This window comes from Nannobrachium achirus, assembly GCF_963921795.1.
Source record: "Nannobrachium achirus genome assembly, chromosome: 18".
NCBI lineage: Eukaryota > Metazoa > Chordata > Actinopteri > Myctophiformes > Myctophidae > Nannobrachium > Nannobrachium achirus.
The window spans coordinates 59,174,262-59,197,724 of NC_137825.1; the positions used below are offsets into that span (position 1 = coordinate 59,174,262).

At 41.8% G+C, this 23,463-nt stretch overlaps 1 protein-coding gene across 1 annotated transcript in view; it reads right to left on the bottom strand.

Moving 5' to 3' along the window:
* The window catches only part of zdhhc16b (zDHHC palmitoyltransferase 16b), a 36,274-nt gene that overhangs the window by 3,127 nt on the left and 9,684 nt on the right, over positions 1-23,463 (bottom strand). The window contains exons 2-10 of the mRNA XM_080747967.1: positions 17,584-17,739; positions 16,987-17,164; positions 11,391-11,585; positions 10,696-10,784; positions 9,858-9,886; positions 8,997-9,130; positions 2,533-2,618; positions 1,215-1,338; positions 344-414 (exon numbers count right to left, since the gene is read on the bottom strand). Coding sequence (XP_080604093.1) covers positions 344-414; positions 1,215-1,338; positions 2,533-2,618; positions 8,997-9,130; positions 9,858-9,886; positions 10,696-10,784; positions 11,391-11,585; positions 16,987-17,164; positions 17,584-17,693 — 1,016 coding nt within the window. The 5' untranslated portion in view covers positions 17,694-17,739. The remainder of the gene's footprint in view (positions 1-343; positions 415-1,214; positions 1,339-2,532; positions 2,619-8,996; positions 9,131-9,857; positions 9,887-10,695; positions 10,785-11,390; positions 11,586-16,986; positions 17,165-17,583; positions 17,740-23,463) is intronic.

Genomic DNA, 23,463 nt, shown 5'->3' on the forward strand with positions numbered 1-23,463 from the left:
TGTGCTGCTATGATAGGTCTGATGGGCTGTGCCTCCACCTGTGGATGATCTGTTGATTCTGAATCTGTTCACTCACTATTCAGTCAGTGCTCTGTTTGCTACTTTGCAAAGTTTGCGAGAAAAAAAAAAAATCTCAAAATAATCAGAGGGGCCACATTCTTTTTCGGGGGGGCCAGTTTTGGCCCGCGTGCCACCTTTTGCCGACCCCTGACCTATGGTGTGGCGGGCACGACGAGCTTGCACATTGACCCGGTTTGTGGGGCTGAATATTTTGGTCACCCTAGATTAGACACGTAGCCATATTTGTTGTAGTTCAAACATAGCTGCAGTTCTTGTGACTCACCTCCTCTTCTCCACACCAAAAAAGATCCTCCAGCTGTTCATGTATCCATGGTGGTACGGGTTTCTGAAGCCCTGGGAATCACAGTGAGAAGACTGGTTATTGACCTGGTCTGTTCACATACGAGGAATTGGACTTGATTAATTGCTCTCACATAGAAACATTTATACAGTAGATGAAAGAAAATATAATAGTAAGCTATAGAGAATTGAGTTGTTTATGTGAGGAGACAAGTCATGCATCAAACCGATTACACAATACATACCGTAACACTATTGCATCAGTGATGTGACAGGAATTGTACATGGATATTGTATTACCGGTAATGTCTTCATGGAAAATAAAAACTTTAAAGTGTACATTTTCCATTTCCCATGGGGGTCAGATCCAACAAATCAAGTCAAGTCTAGACGATTTGCTACATCTTTCTGACCTTCATCAGGCTATTACTGTGCGATGGCCAAAACGCAAAACCTCCTATTTTAAAACCTCCGTTCTATTGTGAAAATAGCCGATCTACATGCTCACAACGCCTCCCACTGTGAGGCGTTGTGAGCATGTAGATCTGCTATTTTCACAATTTCTGACTCTAAAATTTGACAATTTGTCCGATTTCATTTGTCATGCAGTAAGAGGTAATAAAAAAAGTCCTTAAATTGTCTTAAGAAATGTGTAGATACCCTCTAAAAAAGTCCTTAAATTGTCACTTAAAAAATGTGCAGTTACCCTCCTCTATACACTTAAACTCTATGTTGGTTTGTTTACTGTTGCGAGAGAAAACAATGTTGCACATTAAGTTAATCATCTGGGGACCCCCCCCCAAAACAATTTGGGGACCCCCCTGGGGGGCCTGGCCCAGAGGTTGAGAACCCACCTTGCCCAGGTCTCGGAGGCGTCTCTTCTCCTTGTGGTTGATGTGGCGCTCCACACTGGTCTCTCCTCTGGTGATGAGTATGGAGTGCCAGAGGGTCAGCCCCCCCAGAGCTACTGCCACCGAGCTGCGGGGAGGTGACATTACAGCGTCACTGACGAAGTCGCAACAACATGACTACTGCAAGCGAGATGTTTGAGATGTTGGTTTCCACAATGAATAAACTGTATAATGCAGACATTATCAGCAACACTAACCGATAATAATTAATTTACAGATTACCCGTGATTGCCGGACTATAAGCCGCGGCTTTTTTCCCATGATTTGAACCCTGCAGCTTATACAACGGTGCGGCTTATATAAAGACTTTTACAGTTAACGGCCAGTTAGTTCGTTTTACAATGGTCTTTAACAAGGATTTATATATAGATTTATACAGCTAACGGCCACCAGGGGCACTCTAGCGGGAAGCAGTAGGGACACCTGCGGCTTATAGTCAGGTGCGGCTTATATATGTAAACATTTGTTTTTTGTTCTAAATTTAGCTGGTGCGGATTATATTCAGGTGCGGCTTATAGTCCAGCAATTACGGTAACAGGATTAATTTGCAAGTGTGGTTGCCATAACACGAGTCACACTTGCAAATTAATTTTGTCTTGGCTATACACGTATATGGAGCGTGACATGAGGCTTGACTGACTGACGCACATAAGCTGCAGGTTTTCATAGTAAATGCGACCTACGGTCGCAATAATATAACCAACAATATAATATAGTTTTCATTTAGAATGGACAGCGTCCTGAAAATATTTGCAAAAAAATAGTTAATAACTAGACTGCACTCTGTCGAGATACCAACTTGCACCTTTTGTTCTCTAGCCCATGTCTGGATAGCCTGTTTATAGTCTGGATAGTCTGTTTATAGTCTGGATAGCCTGTTTATAGTCTGGATAGCCTGTTTATAGTCTGGATAGCCTGTTTATAGTCTGGATAGCTTCCGCAGGGGACGCAATGACAAAACTGAAAACAGTACTTGCGCCTTGCTTCACTGGCTGGCGCAAGTAATGATCACAATATCTACCAAAAATGACCATATAACATAGCAGTAACATAGCAGTTGCTCTGGTCAGAACCAGTTTTATCCGCAAACAATTTAGAAGACATGTATGGCTATTCTTCAGGCATAAATGTGTTAAATCCCCAGCCTCCCAGTCTCAGGGTGGACTCTCTAACCACAAAGACCACTGAGTGATATACGAGGGAACGTTCTGTTTCATGCAGGAAGCCATTATGACTGAGGGAACGTTGTGTTTGTGTGTACCTGGTGAGAACCCAGAGGTAGATGATGCTCTTGTGGCTGGTGGTCTCTCTGAAGGTGTACGTTGGAGGAGGGGTCTGGTAGTAACTCTACACAGGAACAGGACAGAGGTCACAGTCAGGGGCGTCACAAGGGGTAGGAAAGTGGGACTGAGTTACTAGGGCCCAAGGTGGAGGGGCCCTAATAACTTTATCTATTGAAAAATAGCAGATATACAAGCTCACAGCGCGGCACCGAGTGCCGCGCTGCGACCTTGTAGATCTGCTATTTTTGAAAAGTTGTGAAAATGTGTGAAAATCTTTGAATATATGTATTTTTTTAAGCGAACATTTCTAACTCAAATTTTGCTTCTGGGGGTCCCTGGAACTAAATATTTGAGATCGGGGTCCGTGGCCAAATACATATCATCTTGGGGGTCCTTGACATAGGTTTCTTGCACACATTTTCACGATTTTTCAAAAATAGCAGATCTACAAGCTCGCAGCCCGGCACTCGGTGCCGCGCTGTGAGCTTGTATATCTGCTGTTTTTCAATAGTTAACATTCATGGGGGGCCCGCAGTGAATCCTTGTACCCAGGGCCCAGAATTTGGTGTGACGCCCCTGAGCAAGGCCCTCAACCACCGACCAGCTGCTGTAGAGCAGAGGTTCTCAACCTGTGGGTTATAAATTCACCCTTTGTCAAGTCCCACCCGTTCTCCCGCCCCTCTCGCACCCATTGGTTGCTGTGTCTTGGTGGGACAAAGGTCCTTTCTCTCCATCCACTACCATCGAAATTCAGTTGCCGTTGATTTTGTCGACTAAAACTATGACGAAAAAAATGTTTGTCGACTGTGTTTTTTTTACTGACGAAAACTAAATAAAAACTAAATAAAAACTAAGCTGTGATGACTAAAACTAAGACTAAATATATTGACAATTTCGTCACTAAAATAAAAAAACCAGACTAAAACGTTAGGGAGGGACTAGTGGAGAAGAGAGTCATTTTTGGTTTGGTTGCTCTCATATGTTGCGTGCTAAAAATAGCTGATCTACAAGCTCACAACATGTCACAGCGCGACGCATTGTGAGCTTGTAGATCGGCTATTTTCAGCACACAACCAAGTGTAAAATCTGTCATTACGATACCATCAAGGCCTGCCAAAATACATTTCAGTTGACTAAATCAACTGTAGATTTAGTCGCCTAAAATCTGAATGATATTCAGTCAACTAAAACTAGACTAAAACTTTTCAGGTGACTAAATTATGACTAAAACTAAAAGACATTTTATTCAAAAGACTATGACTAAAACAAAATCAAAATTTGCTGTCAAAATCAACACTGGGGATTCCCAGGATGATTAACTTAATGTGCATCATTGTTTTCTCACTCAACAGTAAACAACCCGACATACTTGACAATTTAAGGATTTTTAATACATTTTTTTTAATACAAATTAAACATTGGCCAAATTGTCAAATATCAGTGGCGGGAATTGTGAAAATAGCCAGTCTACATGCTCACAACGCATCCACTATTTTCACAATAGAACCAACCGTGTTATACAAAATGTAGTCTCGCGTGGCCAGACTGTTGCCTCTGCGATTTGGCCAAATGCTCCCGGCATACAGTCTGGCAAACCGGGGAAGAAACGATGAGTGCGAGATAAAGCGGATGTGACGCAACCGCTCCCTTGGTGTAGTAGCAATAACATGTCCTGCTGGAAGCGTTATGTCTCCTTTCAATATTTCTGGGGGCTTTATTTCGTCTTTCTCTGGTGTTGTTGGTGTTTCCTCCATGATGTTTTCAAACGTTTTCTTAAACTATACACCCATAACAAGAATAGGCAGCTCGAATGACTTTGTCTGAGCTATTGTGTTTCTGTTATGTTTCCAATGGGACTGCAGTTCAGTGCAGCACTGGCTACTTCCTTTACTCGCCGTTCGGGAGCTGCTCTTCCAGACTCTATATAGCATTCGGAGATTGTGGAATAGTTGTCTGGCTACGCGAGACTATACAAAATGTAATGCCTCAACTCTTAGTGCTCGTCAGGGTGAAGGGGTCCCCAGTTCAAATATGGTTATTGTGGGGGTTGTGGCCTGAAAAGGTTGAGAACCACTGCTGTAGTGGAGCTGTTCAGTAGAACACAGTCAGACATGACTATTATTAGCATACATTCTTTTTTGCATTGAATCGCAATATGACAAAATCAGAGAGTTGGACTGAGTTACAAGGGCCCAAGGTGGAGGGGCCTTAATTATTTAGTGCCTTAACTATTGAAAAATAGCAGATATACAAGGGCGGCACAGAGTGCCGCGTTGCGAGCTTGTATATCTGCTATTTTTGAAAAGTCGTGAAAATGTGTGCAAATCTTGAATATATGTAAGCGAACGTTTGTAACTCAAATTTTGCGTCTGGGGGTCCCTGGAGCTAAATATTTTGAGATGGCGGTCCGTGGCCAAATACATATCATCTTGGGGGTCCTTCACATGAAAAAGTTTGAGCACCACTGACATGGAAACATAGGTTTCTTGCACACATTTTCACAACTTTCAAAAATAGCAGATCTACAAGCTCGCAGCGCGGCACTCTGTGCCGCGTGTTATACCGCTTGTATATCTGCTATTTTTCAATTCATGGGGGGCCCGCAGTGAATCCTCGTACCCAGGGCCCATAATTTGGTGTGACGCCCCTGCACACACACGCACGCACACGCACACACACACACACACTAAGAATTTACTACAAGTCAACTAACTGCACTACATACCTTAGCACACAACTCCTCGCACTGCGAGGAGTTGTTCCTGTCCTACATGGGTTAACTACTTCATTTATTTAGTGGGTTACTGCTAATGGTCTACTACTACAACTAGCTGGCAGCTGTACCTGTACAGTAATATTGTGTATGTTCATTTCAGAGTCTGGGACTCCCTGTTGGGCTGCCAAGGCTTCCTGAAATATCCTGTATTGCTAGAAAAATAAAATCAATGTAATTCAATATTACAAAGACACAATCAACCCCCACATATAAGAATGACAATAGCGACATTTTAGCATTCTTTAAAATGGACTATCTAAAAACACAGTCCATCCGCTTGTACTGTAAGCAGGGGTGGTAAGTTGTATATTAAATCATAATATGTGTACTACTTAATAAGTTGGTCGATCTTGACCAATCAGTGTGCCCACCTGGTTTCAGAGGCACTGATAGGGATGGGACCATATGAACATTTTAATCGCGATTTACGATATTATCGCGATAATTAAAATCCATTATCCTGGGGCGGAACATTTGCCAAAAAATAGCTGAACTACAAGCTCACAACGCATCGCAACGTGACGCGCTGTGAGCTTGTAGATCGTCTATTTTTTGACAAAGAAATTTGATAGAGTGAAAAAAAAGACTGTATCGAGTACCGTATTTTCCGGACTATAAGGCGCACTTAAAAGCCTTTAATTTTCTCAAAAAACTACAGTGCGCCTTATATATGGATCATTCATTGACATTGACATTCCCTTTAGCACAGCTCCATCTGTTGGATGCATAAGCGTCTATTATGTGCGCCTTATAGTCAGGTGCGCCTTATATATGAAAATAGTTTGAAAATAGACCATTCATTGACAGTGCGCCTTATAGTCAGGTGCGCCTTATAGTCCAGAAAATACTGTACATATATTAGAAGTACCTTTTACCAATTACAGAAGTGGTACTGGATATTTAGCTCGGCAAATAAAAGGTGAATTGATCCCAGTGCATGACGGAAGACGATATCCCGATGAATTAAATCTCCACGATACGATTATCGTGAGTGTTTTTTTATCACAATAAACGATAACATCGCGTATCGTCCCATCCCTAGACTATGATGGCCTCCACTTGTTATCACATTGTTTAGGTGATAGCTTATCACCTTAAAGTTGAGGTGATAGCTCTTCACCCCGTAACTAGTCGCTGATTGGACAGCTAGAATTGGAAGGGCACCAGGTGCAAGTAATTAACTTGCTGGTAGGATGGAAACCAAACCAGCTGTATCGGGGTCGCGAGTGTGCTATTCCTAATCCTACCGGATGAGAGGAGAGGAGGGAGAGGAGCTTGTGCAAGATCAGTGTTGGGGAAGTTACTTTGAAAGCGTAACTTGTACAGTTACAAGCAACTCACCATGGCAGTAACTTGATCAAGTTAAAGTTATACCCCTGGAGAAATGCAACTTATAAAGTTTCAAATTATATAGAAAAAAGTAACTTGAGTTACTTTTTTTTTCAGCGTTAAATTGAGAATGTACATTTGGTGTACATGAAACAAAATATAATATCCTACAAAAAAGTCACATGCCAGCAGAAATATGCCTCTCAACTGAGTTTTATGTTTTATTTCAAAAAGGTTGACATTTTCTTTAGTAAACATCTGTGTTCCTAAAATAAAGTTAAAAAAGAACATTATGATCTGTTGAGGACATTTGATTTCAATCTTAACAAAACTTAAATGTAAAATTATAACTTCGCTTGTAACTTCTTGTAATTTCTAACTTACTTGACGAGTTACATAAATATCAATGTAACTCAGTTACCAGCAAGTTACAGCAAACTGTTAGTTACTTTAACTTCCCCAACACTGGCAAGGATGCACTGTGAACTAATAATAATTCATCCACTTCTCTCGCAGAAAGCCTGAATGAGAGTTCAAGACTCGACTGACTACACTGACTGACAGCCAAATATGTAACCGATACCCAGACGTCTTCCACTGTGCACCCGGGTGTTGCTCCTGGCATGGACTCAAGGGGGCAGGTTACCACATGGGTAAGTTACATGTCCCAACATGATAGTGAGAGTGGTAAGGCGATCCCGGGGGTTCGGCATCTTGGCCTTGTGACCATTCAACCCAATTACTATTCAGAGGCTGCAGTCGTCGGCTTACTCCTTAATCTGTCTCACAATCAACAGCCAGGTAGTAGGGATGGGACGATACACAATATTAATTTTGTTTATCGCGATAAGAAAACTAGGGCTGGGATGCGATTACATTTTTGTATCTAATTAATTACAGGCTCTGTGATTAATTAATCGCATTTTAATCACATTTTAATCGCACATCGATATTTGACCTGAGACCAAATTTTGTTGTACGAGTGAATCAACGAGTGAGTTTTTTTAATCTAAATTTCACATCCACTGGACCAAGCAAAGCGCTCTGATCAGCTAGTTCTCCCTTTGTGTTTGTTGTCTCTTCTTGGTTGGTGCATCGCTATGATCGGTATGCCGAAACTGAAGGTTCTGTGGTGCGATTAAAATGCGTACATTTTTTAATAGCGTTAATTTCTGTAATTCATTAATCGCAATTAATCAGTTAAAGTCCCAGCCTTAAAAAAAAACACGTCATGCACTCAATCAATTCACCTTTTATTTGCCGAGCTGCATATCCGGTACCATTTAAACCCTCTATTGGTAAAACGTACTTATAATATACGTACTTCGTAGTATATATATTTTTTTTCACTCTTTATCAAATGTCTTTGCCCAAAAAATTGCCGATCTACAAGCTCACAACGCGTCGCAACGCGACACGTTGTGAGCTTGTAGATCTGCTATTTTTTGGGCAAATGTTCCGCCCCAGGATAATGGATTTAGATTATCGTGATAATATCGTAAATCGCGATTTCTTTTGTCACAATAACCGTGATATGAAATGTTCATATCGTCCCATCTCTACCAGGTAAAAGGCCTTCTCCTGACCCAGCCGTGGAAAACACGAAACCCCAAGACAACATATTCTTTACTGTGCTCCCCTTTCAGCACCCTGGCTTCTACAGTCGGCCCTGCCAGTTGAATAAAGCCGGAAGGTACAGTACGGCGTTCACTTTTTAATCTGGTGTCACTTTATTTAATTAACCGCTAAATGCATTACTTTTAATCCCCAGTTGTTTCCTCATCTTTTATTCCATTTATTTGTAGCCCCTTTTAAAAGGTTTTAAACAAGGCAATAAGAGGTTATGGGCCGTTGTTAGGTTGATGGTTCAAATACAAAAAATATCTGTCACAGATATTTTTTATATCTGAATCTTAGCAGCATCCACTTGAATGGAGAAACACATATTTTTATCTGGCCCAGTGGGAATGGGCCTTAAAGGAGTAGTTCACCCCCAAAATGACTTTTTTTTTCCTATTGATTACTCATGCCATGGAGAGTAGAGTTCAATAATATTTTTTGTTTTTTGTCACATTCCTAAAACAATTTGATTCGAGTAAATTTACCCCCATTGATTCCGGATGGGGACCCGTTTCGAAACGGGTCCCAACCGGAACAAATGGGGGTAAATTTATTGTTATCACATTTTTGTCTTAGGAATGCGACAAAAAACTAAAAATATTATTGAACTCTAGTCTCCATGGGGTGACTAATCAATAGATAAAAAAGTCATTTTGGGGGTGAACTACTCCTTTAATGGTTGCACCCTTACATCACACACACAACAATCCCACCCACCTCCACGGCGTCGTAGGCCTCCAGGAACATGTCCTTACAGCTGACGCTGCAGTACACACAGCCCAGCGTCATGTACAGGCAGAAGGAGAAGAAGTAGCGGTGGTTGAAATGACCCACGCAGTTGTTCAGCCAGGCTGGGAGCGCTAAGGGTTAAGGTTGACGACCGGTCGGATCCAGAGATATAAAATAGATCAGGGACGTGCAGTGAATGTTAGAGAGGCAGGGGCTGACATTTCTAAAAGGGCCTTTTGGTGGAAATATGGAAAATAGCAGACCTCCAAGCTCACAACACGTCGCAGCGCGACGCGTTGTGGGCCGGCTATTTCAGTGCTTGATACCACACTGAACTAAGCATCATCAAGTCAATACTGGAGATGTGGCGTAACGGCATGGATTTCTACACAGAGAGGGCAATTCTTTCAAAATAAGATGCTGCATTAAAGTTCAGGAGAGTTTGGACAAGGCAATTCTCTTAAATGCTAGCTTCAGGTATGGCATGGAAAGAGGGCATTTGCATTTATTTCAGTAAAAACTGCATTCATGGTCTGGAGAGGGCACTTTTTACAGACGGCTAAAAGGGCAGGGGCTCAAGTCCCCTTTGATGTCTATGTGTGCACGTGCCTGAAATAGGTGGCCTACTTTTTGTCTGTTCTTTGTTAAAAGCAGGGGTTCTCAAACTGTTTAAGTTCAAGGAGACACGTTTTGTCCCATCTGTACACTCTCAGAGTTACAGATCTCTAAAGGTCCATTTGGTTCCCAACTATCAGTAATTTAGCAGGGGACATCCGGGAAACCCCTCAAAGACCCCTGGCCTGGGGGCTCCCTGGACCTCTCTTTGACAACCACTGGTTAAAAGGATACGACAATGATGGTCCATCTTCAGAATACACCTGTAAAGAGTAAACACAAAGAACATTTCATTATGTTATCATCAACCACACACAAAACCACTGTGGAATGCCTGTTAAAGTACTGTTCTCACAATATATTCAGAAGATGTTGGCAACCACCTTAAAAAAAAAATATATATATATATATATATATATATATATCAAATGTGAGCTTAACATAATCACAGCAATCCTTAATCACATTTCATCACGTTCAAGGGCTTCTGGAGAGAAAGACAGATTGCAGAGCACTGCAGAGGTCTGTGTGCCTGTGTCCAGCTGAAGCTCGTTGACACTTTAATTAATGTTAATGTTAGGCTATATACATCAAGGCAATTATGTTTTCAGGCAAGAATTTTCCATTTGGTCCCGAAAAACGCTGCTTATCAATGAATTGGTTAATCGATCAACTATCAATTAATGAATTAATCAATAATTTGCATCCGTAGTTTTAACCCAGGGTTACTTCAGGAAAAGTCCACAGACAAGGTATTTTATAATGGCTGCCGCCATTATAGGAAAACAAAAATGATATCGTCGTTGTCGGGTGGAAACCTTGTATGTCCAAAACCGTTTTTCTTTGTAAACTAGTGAAAACAGCCGATCTACAAGCACACAACGCCTCGCACCGCGAGGCGTTGTGTGCTTATAGATCTGCTGTTTTCACTAATTTTGTGTGACGGCCTTGTATGATGAAGCAGGACTTTACTTTGAGAAAAAATGTACACATTTGAAACTTGGAGTTTCTGCCCGACAGTGACGATATAATAGTGATGTAAAGAGGGGCCCGTTGATGTAGAGTTCCTTACATGTTGCAGATGCTGCAGTGATGCGTCCTGGCTGGCTTTGGAATGATGCACTTCTTACAGATGGACACCGACGGGATGTCTGCTTTGTCCTGAGAGACAACGTGAAAGATTAATAGACAAACTAAAAAGCTCACATGCATTAAGTACAACTTTGTTTTAGATAGTACTTGTTGGAACAACACAAAAAAAGATGTGTTGAAACATTTTCATTTACTGCTTTCAAGCGATTTTACATATTTTTATTTCAGTGGGTGGGGACATGCGTACAAGTGGCTAATTATGTATTTTTAGACACAATAAGCCGGTAATGTCTTCTATTTGCTGAATGTCCATGGGGCATCTTGGGAATGTGGGAGGTGACCTGACCACAGGCTCGAGCCCTACACAGTATGTAGTCTGACATCATTTTGTAGGCGGAGGAGAGCTTGTAGATCTGCTATTTTCAGCACAGAACCAAGTGTAAAATCAGTCATTACGATGCCATCAAGGCCTGCCAAAATGCATTTCAGTTGACTAAATCGTCTGTAGATTTAGTCGCCTAAAATCTCATGATATTCAGTCGACTAAAATTAGACTAAAACTAAAATGGTTCAGGTGACTAAATGATGACTAAAACTAAATGAACATTTTATTAAAAAGACAAAACAAAATCCAAATGTGTTGTCAAAAACAACACTGGACAGTGAGCGGAGCACCTTAGGCGGGTGCCCCGGGGCGGTGGTGGTGGCCTTGTAGTAGTGGAAGACGGTCATGACCAGCAGCCAGTGGCCGTAGCACAGGTGCCACACGATCCACTGCAGCGGGTAGGTGCTGAGGACCAGCGGCAGCAGACACAGGTACACTATGACCAGGACAGAGCCCGTCAACACCACCACCAGAGACACAAACACCTGAGAGACACACACATAGAGAGAGAGAGAGACAGACATACAGGGGCGTCAACATTGTCCAAATTGTCAAATATATAAAGGCAGAAATTGTGAAAATAGCTGATCTACATGCTCACAACGCCTCGCATCGCGAGGCGTTGTGAGCATGTAGATCAGCTATTTTCACAATAGAACGTTTTTTTTTTTCAACTTCGACTTTCTCTGGTGACTTTCTCTGTAATGAAGTCGACTGAGTCGACTTGTCGACTTTTTCGTTAAAGCCCTAGTCTGAATAAAGATACACAAGAACATTTCATATCAAGATGATTGTGACAAGAGAAGTCACCATTTACGATATTATAGCGACAATCAAAATCCATCCTAGGGCGGAACATTTGCCAAAAAATAGCAGTACAAGCTCACAGCATTTTTTATTTTTTTTTGGCAAAGACATTTGATAGAGAGTGAAAAAAGACTGTCAAGTATGTATATTATAAGTACCTTTTACCAATTATAGAGGGTTTACAGTAAATGCTAAATGGTACCGGATATGCAGCTCGGCAAAAAAAAGGTGAATTGATCCCAGTACATGACGAAGGACAATATCACGATAAATTAAATCTCCACAATACGATTATTGTGAGTTTTTCATGCAGCTGCCATACCCTGGGTCCAGGGGGGGAAATAAAAGTTACTTTTAAATATGAATCCATGAATGTCTCTTTGTCTATCTGTGCTGGTTATTATGTTGTTAAATTACAGTAAAATAACTACAAATGCAACATTTAACAAAATGGTCACTTTAACTCATTCCCCGCCTCCCCCGATAGTCCCGAGAAAATCCCAATGTCGTTCCCCGCCAGGCCCGATAGTCCCGAGAATTTGCTTTTATATAATGTAATGTTTAATTACACTCTCCCCCAGCTCGTGACAAATTTTTATCCTTTTATCTTACAGAGAACCTAAAATATCACACATCAAAGTAAGTGTGTTTGAAAAAAAGACTGTAATAATGTATAAATTGCAATACAAATGCATATAAATCTCCCCATAACCCACAGTGAACTGGCACAGTGACGCATTTTGCGCACACAAGGCTGGCGGAAAAAAAAGAGAAGAAAAAAAAAGTGTGAGAACAGCTGTGTGTGTGTGTGTGTGTGTGTGTGTGTGTGTGTGTGTGAACATCTCTTAGCTGGCTGGTGGTCCACGGACCACTGTCTGTTTCAGTGGTCCCCCTGTCCTGATCAGCACAGTGCTATCAGAGTCTCTGATTCAGAGATCTGTGTCTCTCTCTCTCTCTCTCTCTCTCTCTCTCTCTAGATACAAAATAATTATCGCCAATTCGCCATATAAATGCTTCTAAAACATACCTGAGAATGATGATGGTTGATTAGAATCCACAGGTTATAATCCATATATCCAGGCTATAATATATTGTTTTGTAATGGTCCACAAGCAGCCAAGCAGGCCATTGGCGCCAGGCGGTCCTTTGCAAAGGGGGGTCCCTGGTCGGCTTTCTAACAGGGGGTCCGCGGGCCCAACGCTTCGCTCCGCAGAGCAGTGGGAACACGATAATCAACTCTTACAAAATCAATCAATAAAACTGCCCGATTACATAAAGTTCACGACGCGATCCAGTTGAGTCAGAGACAAGTGAAGTGGTCCCTGGAAGGGGGTCCGTCCTCTCATTACCCTGCCTGGTCTCCAGCCAACACTTCTCACGGACCACCACCAAAACTCCCACGCTCCCCCACCACGCTCCTCCCAAAAAGCAAGAGATCAACTAGTGTCGTTACTAACGAGCAAAGACGCAGAGGAGCTGTTTAGCAGGGCAGTGCAGAGGATTTTTTTAGGGGCAGGGGGAGACATTTTTCCAACATGTCCTAGAATGTGAAAATAGCAGATCTACAAGCTCGACTTTGATTGATTGATTGAAGACTTTATTAGAAGTTTGCATAGGAAAAGGTACAGTTTCATGACGGTACAGTTCACTGGTACAAGGTCTACTAAAAGGAGATCCATGAAAAGACTAAGCTTATTTCCACTGGAAACCATTGAAGTATCTCATATAAAATTGAATGACAAGCTCTCAATGTGTCACAGTCTCAGAGCGATGTGTTGAGCTTGTAGAGCTTGTAGATCTGCTATTTTCACATTCTAGGACATGTTAGAAAAAAGACTCATGCCCCCTTTTATGTCTATTTGTGTGTGTGCACCTGTACAGAGCAAAAGACAACCAGCAGACACACAGAGACAGAGAGAAAGCGCCCCCAAGTGGGGGCTCACAGAAATACTCACAGAAATACTGCAATATAGTATGTGAGTTTTTTGGTCAGATATAGCCAATAAAAATATTTTTCTCTGCATTTTTCTAAACAGAAAATTCTAAAAATAAATCCTATTACATAATTACATTAGTACACTTATCTGATAATGCCTGAAGCCATAAAGACACATCTCAAGTGAGTTATCCACTTGAAAACAGATCATTCACAAAAAGGTCAATAACTCCAATTATTTTGAATTTCCACCTGGATTTTGAAAAAACAAGGGGTTTGAAATGGCCAAAACTCTAGATTGCTACATCGTACATACAAAAAAATATTTTTTGGAGAGACTAGAGGATGTCCTCTTTTAATCCATGCACTGTATGACATTTTCGTGCAAACAGGGAATTTAGGAAAAATGTCTAAATATGAAGAAAATGCTTAAACAAAATGGCAGGGGAGCCTACAGTGAATGTTAAAATGGCGGTCAATGTGTTAACAAGGTATCATAATTATATTCTCCACACTTGTATTCTCCCCATCTTGACAAAATGGTATATTCCCAGGTCCTGCAGGTCAGCTGCAGCTATAAACATGGCAAGTTTATAGCTGCACTTGATCAACTGTTCCAGGCTGCCCATGAGACCATAGAAACGGAGGAAAAAATAAAATGTACTTCTTAAAATAAATGTATCATGCCTGTTGCTAAGGTATGGCAACATGACTGGTGTCTTCGCGCGCGTGCAAGACACCAGTCATGTTGCCATACCTTAGCTTTTTCTGAATGGACGCCACTGGAGACAGACAGACAGAGATGTGAGAGGGCATAGAGACAGGGACAAAGACAGACAGACAGACAGACAGCCAGGGGGAGAGACAGATGGCAGAAGATAGAGGGGGAGGGGTATACAGAGAGAGAGAGAGAGAGGAGAGAGAGAGAGAGAGAGAGAGAGAGAGAGAGAGAGAGAGAGAGAGAGAGAGAGAGAGACGTGCGGAGCGAAGGAAAAACAATGAATTGACCCGGAACAATCCGGAACCTCTGTGTGTAGTTTTGCTATGTACAGCATATAGTATATAATAGGGCATTAACGACTTGTGATTATTTCAAGTAAAACACAGTAAAAAGTTGAGTTGAAGTTGACTTTATCGTTTGATGACGTCATCACATCACACACGACCCCCCCCAATTACTTTGGGGGGTCCCCACCCAGATGATTAACTTAACCCTTTCCAAGCCACGGGGAGCCCCTTAATATTAAAACCGTACTATATCGGACTTCCTAGGGGGGGAGGGGCAGCCAATCGTCTTTTCCCGTACTTTCCCGTATTTACCGAAATAAATGATTTTCATCCGAAAATCGGCGATCGTCTAACCTTCCCTAGTCACCACTCGTCCATCGGTGGCTCGTGGCTGCTCTGACATGAACAGAAGTGACTCTCATGGCGTTTCCTTCTTCAGCCTTCCTTCCTCCCACCCACTTGTTGTTTGGACGTTAGCACTAGCAGAGCTGGAGTGCTAGGTGCTAGGCTATTCAAAGTGGACACATCGACTGTTCAGTCACTCCTGGACTATATGCATGGATCGTTATGCGCGCGGATCGCGCACGCGAAACGCACGGGGAGATCGATGCTCGGCCAAAACCACCACTCTATCCCAACGGAGATCGAGAAAATCACGGTGAGCTAATGACCTGGGGGAAAAAAAAAAGAAAAAACAACGGCGCTGTCCAAGAAGGAGGGGTGGCGGGCTCATGTTTATAAACATAATATTATGTCTCAGATCACAATACAATAATAGAAATTTCACGGCTAATCTACCAACAACCATTCTATTTCGGACGGCAAAGTGTTAATGTGAAACATTGTTTTCTCACTCAACAGTAAACAAACCAACATACAGTTTAAGTGTATAGAGGGTATCTGCACATTTCTAAAGTGACAATTTAAGGACTTTTTAATACCTCTAACATTGTCCAAATTGTCAAATATTAGAGGCAGAAATTGTGAAAATAGCCGATCTACATGCTCACAACGCCTCGCATCGCGAGGCATAGTGAGCATTTAGATATGCTATTTCCACAATAGAATGTATTATTTTTTTTTTTTTCAACTTTTGACTTTCTCTGGTGGAAGTCGACTTGTGTAATAAAGTCGACTGTGTCGACTTAACGACTTTTTTGTTAATGCCCTAGTATACAATGCAATAAATGATATAGTATAGAAAAATATCATATATAGCTAAGCTCCAACATATGGCCCACATCTTGGCACAAACGGCTCAAAGATCGTTGTACCCCCAGCGGTCCCATTGGCCAAGCTTCACAGGACGCACTGTGATTGGCTAGATGGAATTAACTCATAAATAGCACCGCTCAACTCAAAGTGTGACTATTTATCAGAAAATCTATAGGTCAGGATTTAGAAGGCATTTTTTAGAATGGGCCTCAGGCGGTCTTAAAGGACAACCACTCCCTAAATCACTTCTAGGCTCATTTTCCTACATATATTGATCCAAGGCAGAAATGCCCCTGTTGTCCAGTTTCCCCAGCAGAACCCAGCAGCTCTCATAGCATAGAGTGGAGCCTATAAGCCTATCGCTTTTACACTATTTGTTGTGGTCAAAATTGTTTTTATTTTTCATGAATGTGTTACTAGTTGTCATTACAAACACATGCATGCCATCGTTGTCCCACACAAGCCATCACACTCTGCTAAACAGATGTTATGCTTTTATATGTTTTACCAAGTCCCGGAAAAGATGCCCTGTGATTGGCCAGTACAGTCACTTTGATTGGCAGTTGTGCCGAATGCTCACTCCAAAACATGATTTATGAGATTTTGGTGGCTTGTGTGGGACAACCAAGGCATATATGTGTTTGTAATGACAAATATTAACAGTTTCATGAAAAAAAAAAAAAGAAAAAAAAAACACTTTTGACCACAACAAATAGTGTAAAAGCGATAGGCTTATGGGCTCCACTCTATGCTATGAGAGCTGCTGGGTTCTGCTGGGGAAACTGGACAACAGGAGAATTTGTGCCTAATAGACCCCATGGACAGTATGTTGGATCAATACAAGTAGGAAAATTAGCCTAGAAGTGATTTAGGGAGGAGTTGTCCTTTAATGGGTTCAGGGGGTGGTAAGGTGTACTCACCACTCCAAACCAGCGCGTGACGTTGTCCACGATCCAGTAGACGGGCTCGAACACGGCGTCCAGCATGGTGTCTGAGTTGCACAGGCTGTTGTAGTAGAGAGACTTGAGCAGCAGCCTGCAGTAGCTCCACGTCTGGCCCAGAGTCGGCCTCCACCAACATGCACCACCTCCACCTCCGCTGTAAGGTTACAACACTTTAGTCCAGTTTGATATGTTCCAACATGAAAGGTTCGTTCAAATTTTCGGGGGATTATGAAAACAATATATTTTTGGAAACTTCAGAGTATAGCAAATCAGAAAATCCATGATTCCATTTGCAAAATCCCTAGGGGGATTTCTGACAGCTGCTGAAAGGTTTTGTCTCATTCACTTACTATACACTATAATAAAAAGGAAAAGAAATACCCCCCAGAAATCTGCTTTAAGTAGCATGTGAGGGGACAGACTAGGGATTTTAAATGATTTTGAATCCAATGCAAGTATTTGTTTCATATATACATCAACTTTTTTTTCAATAGTTAAAGCATAAAATAATCCTAGGCCTAAATGGGTTAATACCATTTTAGTTTTGGTTATTCATAATACTATAATAACAACCTTGCTCCGCTGGCCTTCCGCGAAGACGAGGCGCGCCACCGCCGACACCAGCGCAGCGCCAGCCTCATGGCCCGGGAGAGTTGCCACCGCCAGCTGCTGCCCAGACGCATGCCCTGCCCGCCAGCGCAGCCGCCTGCAGCGCCTCTGCTGCAGCCCCTGTTCTCCAGGCACACGCACACGCACAGACACACCACCCAGCAGTTACACACACAGGCCACGTAGATGCACGCGCAGGCCGCGTAGAACAGCAGCTCCTCGTGGTAGTGCGGCCCGGTTCCGGCCCCGGCCACCATGGTTCCTCCTGCCCCCAATTTGGCACGCGGGATATAGAAGGTTAAGGATAGGAGGAGGTTGGACTGTACCACTACGCTATGCGTTGGAAGGTGTCTGTGTCTGGACGCCGTCTAGGATGTGGTGCAGTGGACAAGACCCTCGTTTCTGAAGCCATGCGTGAGCCCCCTCCCCTTTTACCCACTTCTCCCGGGCTTCCTCCTGTTGGTTCTGATGGATGTTAGTGCTGCATTTGACGCTATCGATCACCTTGTTTTGTTACAACGACTAGAGCACCTGGTTGGTATTATCTCCTGGGAACTTTCTCTTCTCTGGTTCGGTGTCCAAACCACCTCGACTCCTACCTCCTCTCACCTTTCCTAGTGGTCTGATGAATACGGCAGAAACTGCTATGAAAGGTTAACAGGAGGCCCACTGCACTTTGGGGGAAAAATATAGTAGTCCATGGTTCCTCTGACACCAATTTGATGCACGGTATATTAAGAAAGCAGGAGGTTGGACTGTATGGCTACGGTATGCCTTGGAAGGTGTCTAGACTGAAGGATACGGCAGAAACTGCTATAAAAGGTTAACAGGAGGCCCACTGCGCTTTGGGAAAAATAGAAGAAATGTCAAAGAGGCATTTTTTCAGGGTCCCCCGGGTGCACCGTGATGGTACCACCGAAAAGCAAGCAAGTGAGTCTGAAAAGCAGGCAACTTACAATTAGAGAGCGAGTCCTTAACACAAATAAAGCAGCTGTCTCCGAAAAAAAGGCGTGCAGTAATTAGGAGTCAAATTAGGCGAGAGAGGAGCTGTCTTCTACGCTCCGCAAAGAGACATCCAAACTTGAGCCAAAAAAAGTCATCAAGTCAATCCCAAAATCAGGTGAGGGAGGAGCCTGTCCCTCCTCCCCATCAATCAATCTGAAGGGGAACGGGGACGGGCCTTTCCAAGTAATGAAGTAATGAGCTACGTCCGCGAGCACAAAAGAAAAACTTCTCCCATCAATAATTCACGACAAAAAGGGATCAGACGAGGCCAAGAACTTTTTTTAGAAGCCCAAGGGAGGCGTGTGTACGTGCAAGTGTGTGTGTGTGTGTGTGTGTGTGTGTGTGTGTGTGTGTGTGTGTGTGTGTGTGTGTGTGTGTGTGTGTGTGTGTGTGTGTGTGTGTGTGTGTGTGCGCGCGCGTGTGTGCGTGTGTTAGGGATGGGACGATACGCAATATTATCGTTTATCGTGATAAAAAAACACTCACGATAATCGTATCGTGGAGATTTAATTTATCGTGATATCGCCATGCATCCGGGATCAATTCACCTTTTATTTGCCGAGCTGCATATCCGGCACCACTTAAATCCTCTATTGGTTAAAGGTACTTAATAATATACGTACGTACTTGATACAGTCTTTTTTTCACTCTCTATCAAATGTCTTTGCCAAAAAATAGCCGATCTACAAGCTCACAACGCGTCGCAAAGCTATTTGTGCTAGATCTGCTATTTGTTGGCAAATGTTCCGCCCCAGGATAATGGATTTAGATTACGGTGATAATATCGTAAATCGCGATTTCTTTTGTCACAATAATCGTGTTATGACATTTTCATATCGTCTCATCCCTAGTGTGTGGGTGCGTGCGTGTGTGCGTGTGCGTGTGCGTGTGTGCGTGCGTGTGCGTGAGGGGGTGGATGCAAACAGCCAGCGGTAGGTAACCTTATAAGAGGATAACAGCAGGGGGTATGAATTTCTTAAGAGGGGAATAAGTGGTTACCTGAGCTCATGAAAGTGAGTATTGGTTACAGGGAGGGGACGGTGACAGAGCCTTGTTGTGATCTGTCCAAAACGAGGAGCATCAATAATTAGAGATGCCAATAAAAGTGCACCGGTGTCAGTGCTTTGAGGACGTGGAGTGCTGTACTCTAAAGGTGACTGCCTGGGCCATAATAAGCTCATGAGGAGCAGATCTGGAAAACCCCCAACAAGGGGCTCTTTGGTACAAATGGGTGACAAAACTGAATGGCAATCAAGTAGGGATGGGACGATAAGCGATATTATCGTTTATCGTGATAAAAAACACTCACAATAATCGTATCGTGGAGATTTCATTTATCGTGATATCGTCCTCCGTCATGCAATGGGATCAATTCACCTTTTATTTGCCGAGCTGCATATCCGGTACCACTTAAACCCTCTATAATTGGTAAAACGTACTTATAATATACGTACTTGATACAGTCTTTTTTTCTCACCTTCTTTTACCAAATCTCTTTGCCAAAAAATAGCCGATCTACAAGCTAACAACGCGTCGCGATAGATCTGCTATTTTTTTGCAAATGTTCCACCCCAGGATAATGGATGTTTTGGGATATTTTGATTATCGCGATAATATCGTAAATCGTGATTTCTGTGGTCACAATAATCGTGATATGAAACTTTCATATCGTCCCATCCCTACAATCAAGGGAAGAGACCATGGCAGTCTTGTGGGGAAAATGTAAAAGCCTTTAATCAGGCCTAGAGTTATTGAATGCTTTAACCAGTGAAAAATAGCAGATATACAAGCTCGCAGCGCGGCACCGAGTGCCGCGCTGCGAGCTTGTAGATCTGCTATTTTTGGAAAAAGTCGTGACAATGTGTGCAAATCTTTGAATATATGTATTTTCAAAGCGAACGTTTGTAACTCAAATTTTGCTTCTGGGTGGTCCCTGGAACTAAATATTTTGAGATGGGGGTCCGTGGCCAAATAAATATCAGTTTGGGGGTCCTTGACATGAAAAGGTTAGAGAACCACTGACATAGTAGTCTCTCAAGAACCGACTAACTGAGCTCCAGTTGAAGTGAAAAGGACCTTTTCTTTGATGATGGCGAGCCAGATTGCTGACATAGAAACATAGGTTTTTTCCAAAAATCTTAGAAAGATTCAAAAGACACTTATAGATTCGGGTCAAAATTCTAATTTTCACGATTTTTCAAAAATAGCAGATCTACAAGATCGCAGCCGCGCTCATCTGCTATTTTTTTGAGCGGTGGTCACAGCGCTCCTATACGTGGCCGTGTGTGTGGGTCTGTCTGTCTGTCTGTATGTCTGTATGTCTGTCTCCGTGTCCGTAGCCTGCAGTAACCTTTTCTGACCACACATGTTAAGGGAGGGGCGCTGTTGCACACACACACACACACACACACACACACACACACACACACACACACACACACACCACCACACACCACCGCTCAGTTCACACGAGTGTGATTTTTAATATTTAAAGCGTAAAATATTGCGTCATAATGTGTTCAGGCCTAAATGGGTTAACCCATTTAGACCTGCATCCGAGTGACTCAGATCTTGTCGATCTGCTATATTTGAAAAATCATGGAAATGTGATACATAACATGTTGAGATGGGGGTTGATGTGAAAAGGTTTGAGAACCAATGACATAGAAACAAGAGTTTTTTCCTAAAAGAATCAAGTCCAAATATCATTTGACCCGGCGATCTGCTACATTATATTTTTCAAATAAATAGCAGATCTACAACCTCACAGCGCGTCACTCAGTGCCACGCTGAGAGCTTGTAGATCTGTTGTTTTATTTTGTATTTTTATATATATATATATATAGTTAAAACATACAATAATGGTAATAATGCAGAATAATGTGTTGCACTGGTCATCCTGCTGAAGGTAGCGTTGCCACATATTCTTGCCATGCATTAGCAATATTAAAGGCTTTTTATTTCAACTCAATTTCAGTTCAAATAGCTTTATTGGCATGATTTGGGAATGTAACAACTACAATCTTGCCAAAGCCTTCCCAAAATGACTTATTTTCTATTGATTACTCACGCCATGGAGACTTGAGTTCAATAACATTTGTTTGTTTTAGTCGCATTTCTAAGACAATACTTTCATTACAATAAATGTAACCCCATTGATTCCGGATGGGGACCCGAATCCATTTGGGTCCCCATCCGGAATCAATGGGGGTACATTTACTGTAATTATTATATATATTTTTTGTCTTAAGAATGCGACAAATACAAACAAATATTATTGAACTCAAGTCTCCATGGCATGAGTAATCAATAGAAAATAAGTCATTTTGGGGGTGACCTACAACCCTTTGATGGTTCTCTCAACCAAATGGTAGAGCACATTTTAAGTCCATTTTTCTCATTGAAAACAATGCTGAAATGAACTCAACCTCATTCAGCCATCTCTACCATTTGGTTGAGTTGTTTGATGGCCAATAATATCCACCTGAGGGTGCAGTGACTTCACACACCATGCTTTCCAAGTCATGTGACACAGAGGAAATCTGACGCAAGAAAAACACTCCTGACAGCTTGGCTCTCTCCTGCAGGAATTTCAAAGCTAGGAGGATTCTCTTTACATATTATCATCTCAGAGATGTTACTGAACATGCATATGTAACAAAATGCAATAAAAATAAATCTAATAATGGTCAAATATTTTTTTGAAAACATGCTTTACCAAACGGTAGATGTGTCCGTTGATGGTAAAGGTAGTGCAAGTAAAACTAAAGTATTAAAAACATACTATTTACTATGAATAATTACAACTTCTACTCATTCATTGTTGTTATTATGATACATTGAATGTTTTGTCATTATAATGTATGCTGAAATAGTTCTAAAAGTAAGATTTTATTCTTGTTTAAAAAATATGCTCTACCAAATGGTTGAGATGTCTGTCAGTGGTAAAAGAGTGTCCAATCAACATACACAGTACACCTGTTCACCTATTCAACCCTAATTATCAAAGTTCAACATATTATCTAAAGTTCATAATCTGATATTTGTTTTGTCACTAATATGTCAAGAAAATGAAACAATATTTTTTAATTTGCCATTATCCAATCTTCAGATATATGTCCCCAAAATACATGAAAATTAGGCATTTTTGCGCATATAATGCATAATTTGCATATTTAAAAATAAAGTATCAGAAAACTTGTAATACATTTTTTGTTTGTTTTAATGTAAGTACCGGTAATCAACTGGAGAAGTTTCATTTCTATAGCTATCAGTTAAAAATGTTACCCTATTAAATGCACCTTTAACATTAACGACATGTCTACCATTTGGTAGAGGCTTATATTTTAATAACTGGGGGGTGTATTGTAAAAAAAACAATTGATTATTGTTATTAATGCCTAAAGGGACTAGAAAATGCAAAGAAATAATTTTTTGACAGCTTCTTTCTTGGTGCGAACTTCAAAGGGTTAAGTGTAGTAAAAACTGACAAATAATAATAATATAACATTCATAGTGGAAATAGCCGATCTACAAGCTCACAACGCGTCGCGATGCTACGCGTTGTGAGCTTGTAGTTCTGCTATTTTTGACTTTTTTCAAAATATATGAACATTTTTCAACATGGAAACCATTATAACGATTATGAAAAATAATCACGATTATTTCAAAAAAACACGATTAGGCGATTATGAAAAATTGTGACAGCCCTAGCTAACAGTCTCTCACACGCACGCACGCACGCACGCACGCACGGTCGCACGGTCGCACGCACGCACGCACGCACGCACGCAGCGGGGAAAAACCATGCCAGGCAGCGGCCTGCTCATCAGGTTAGTG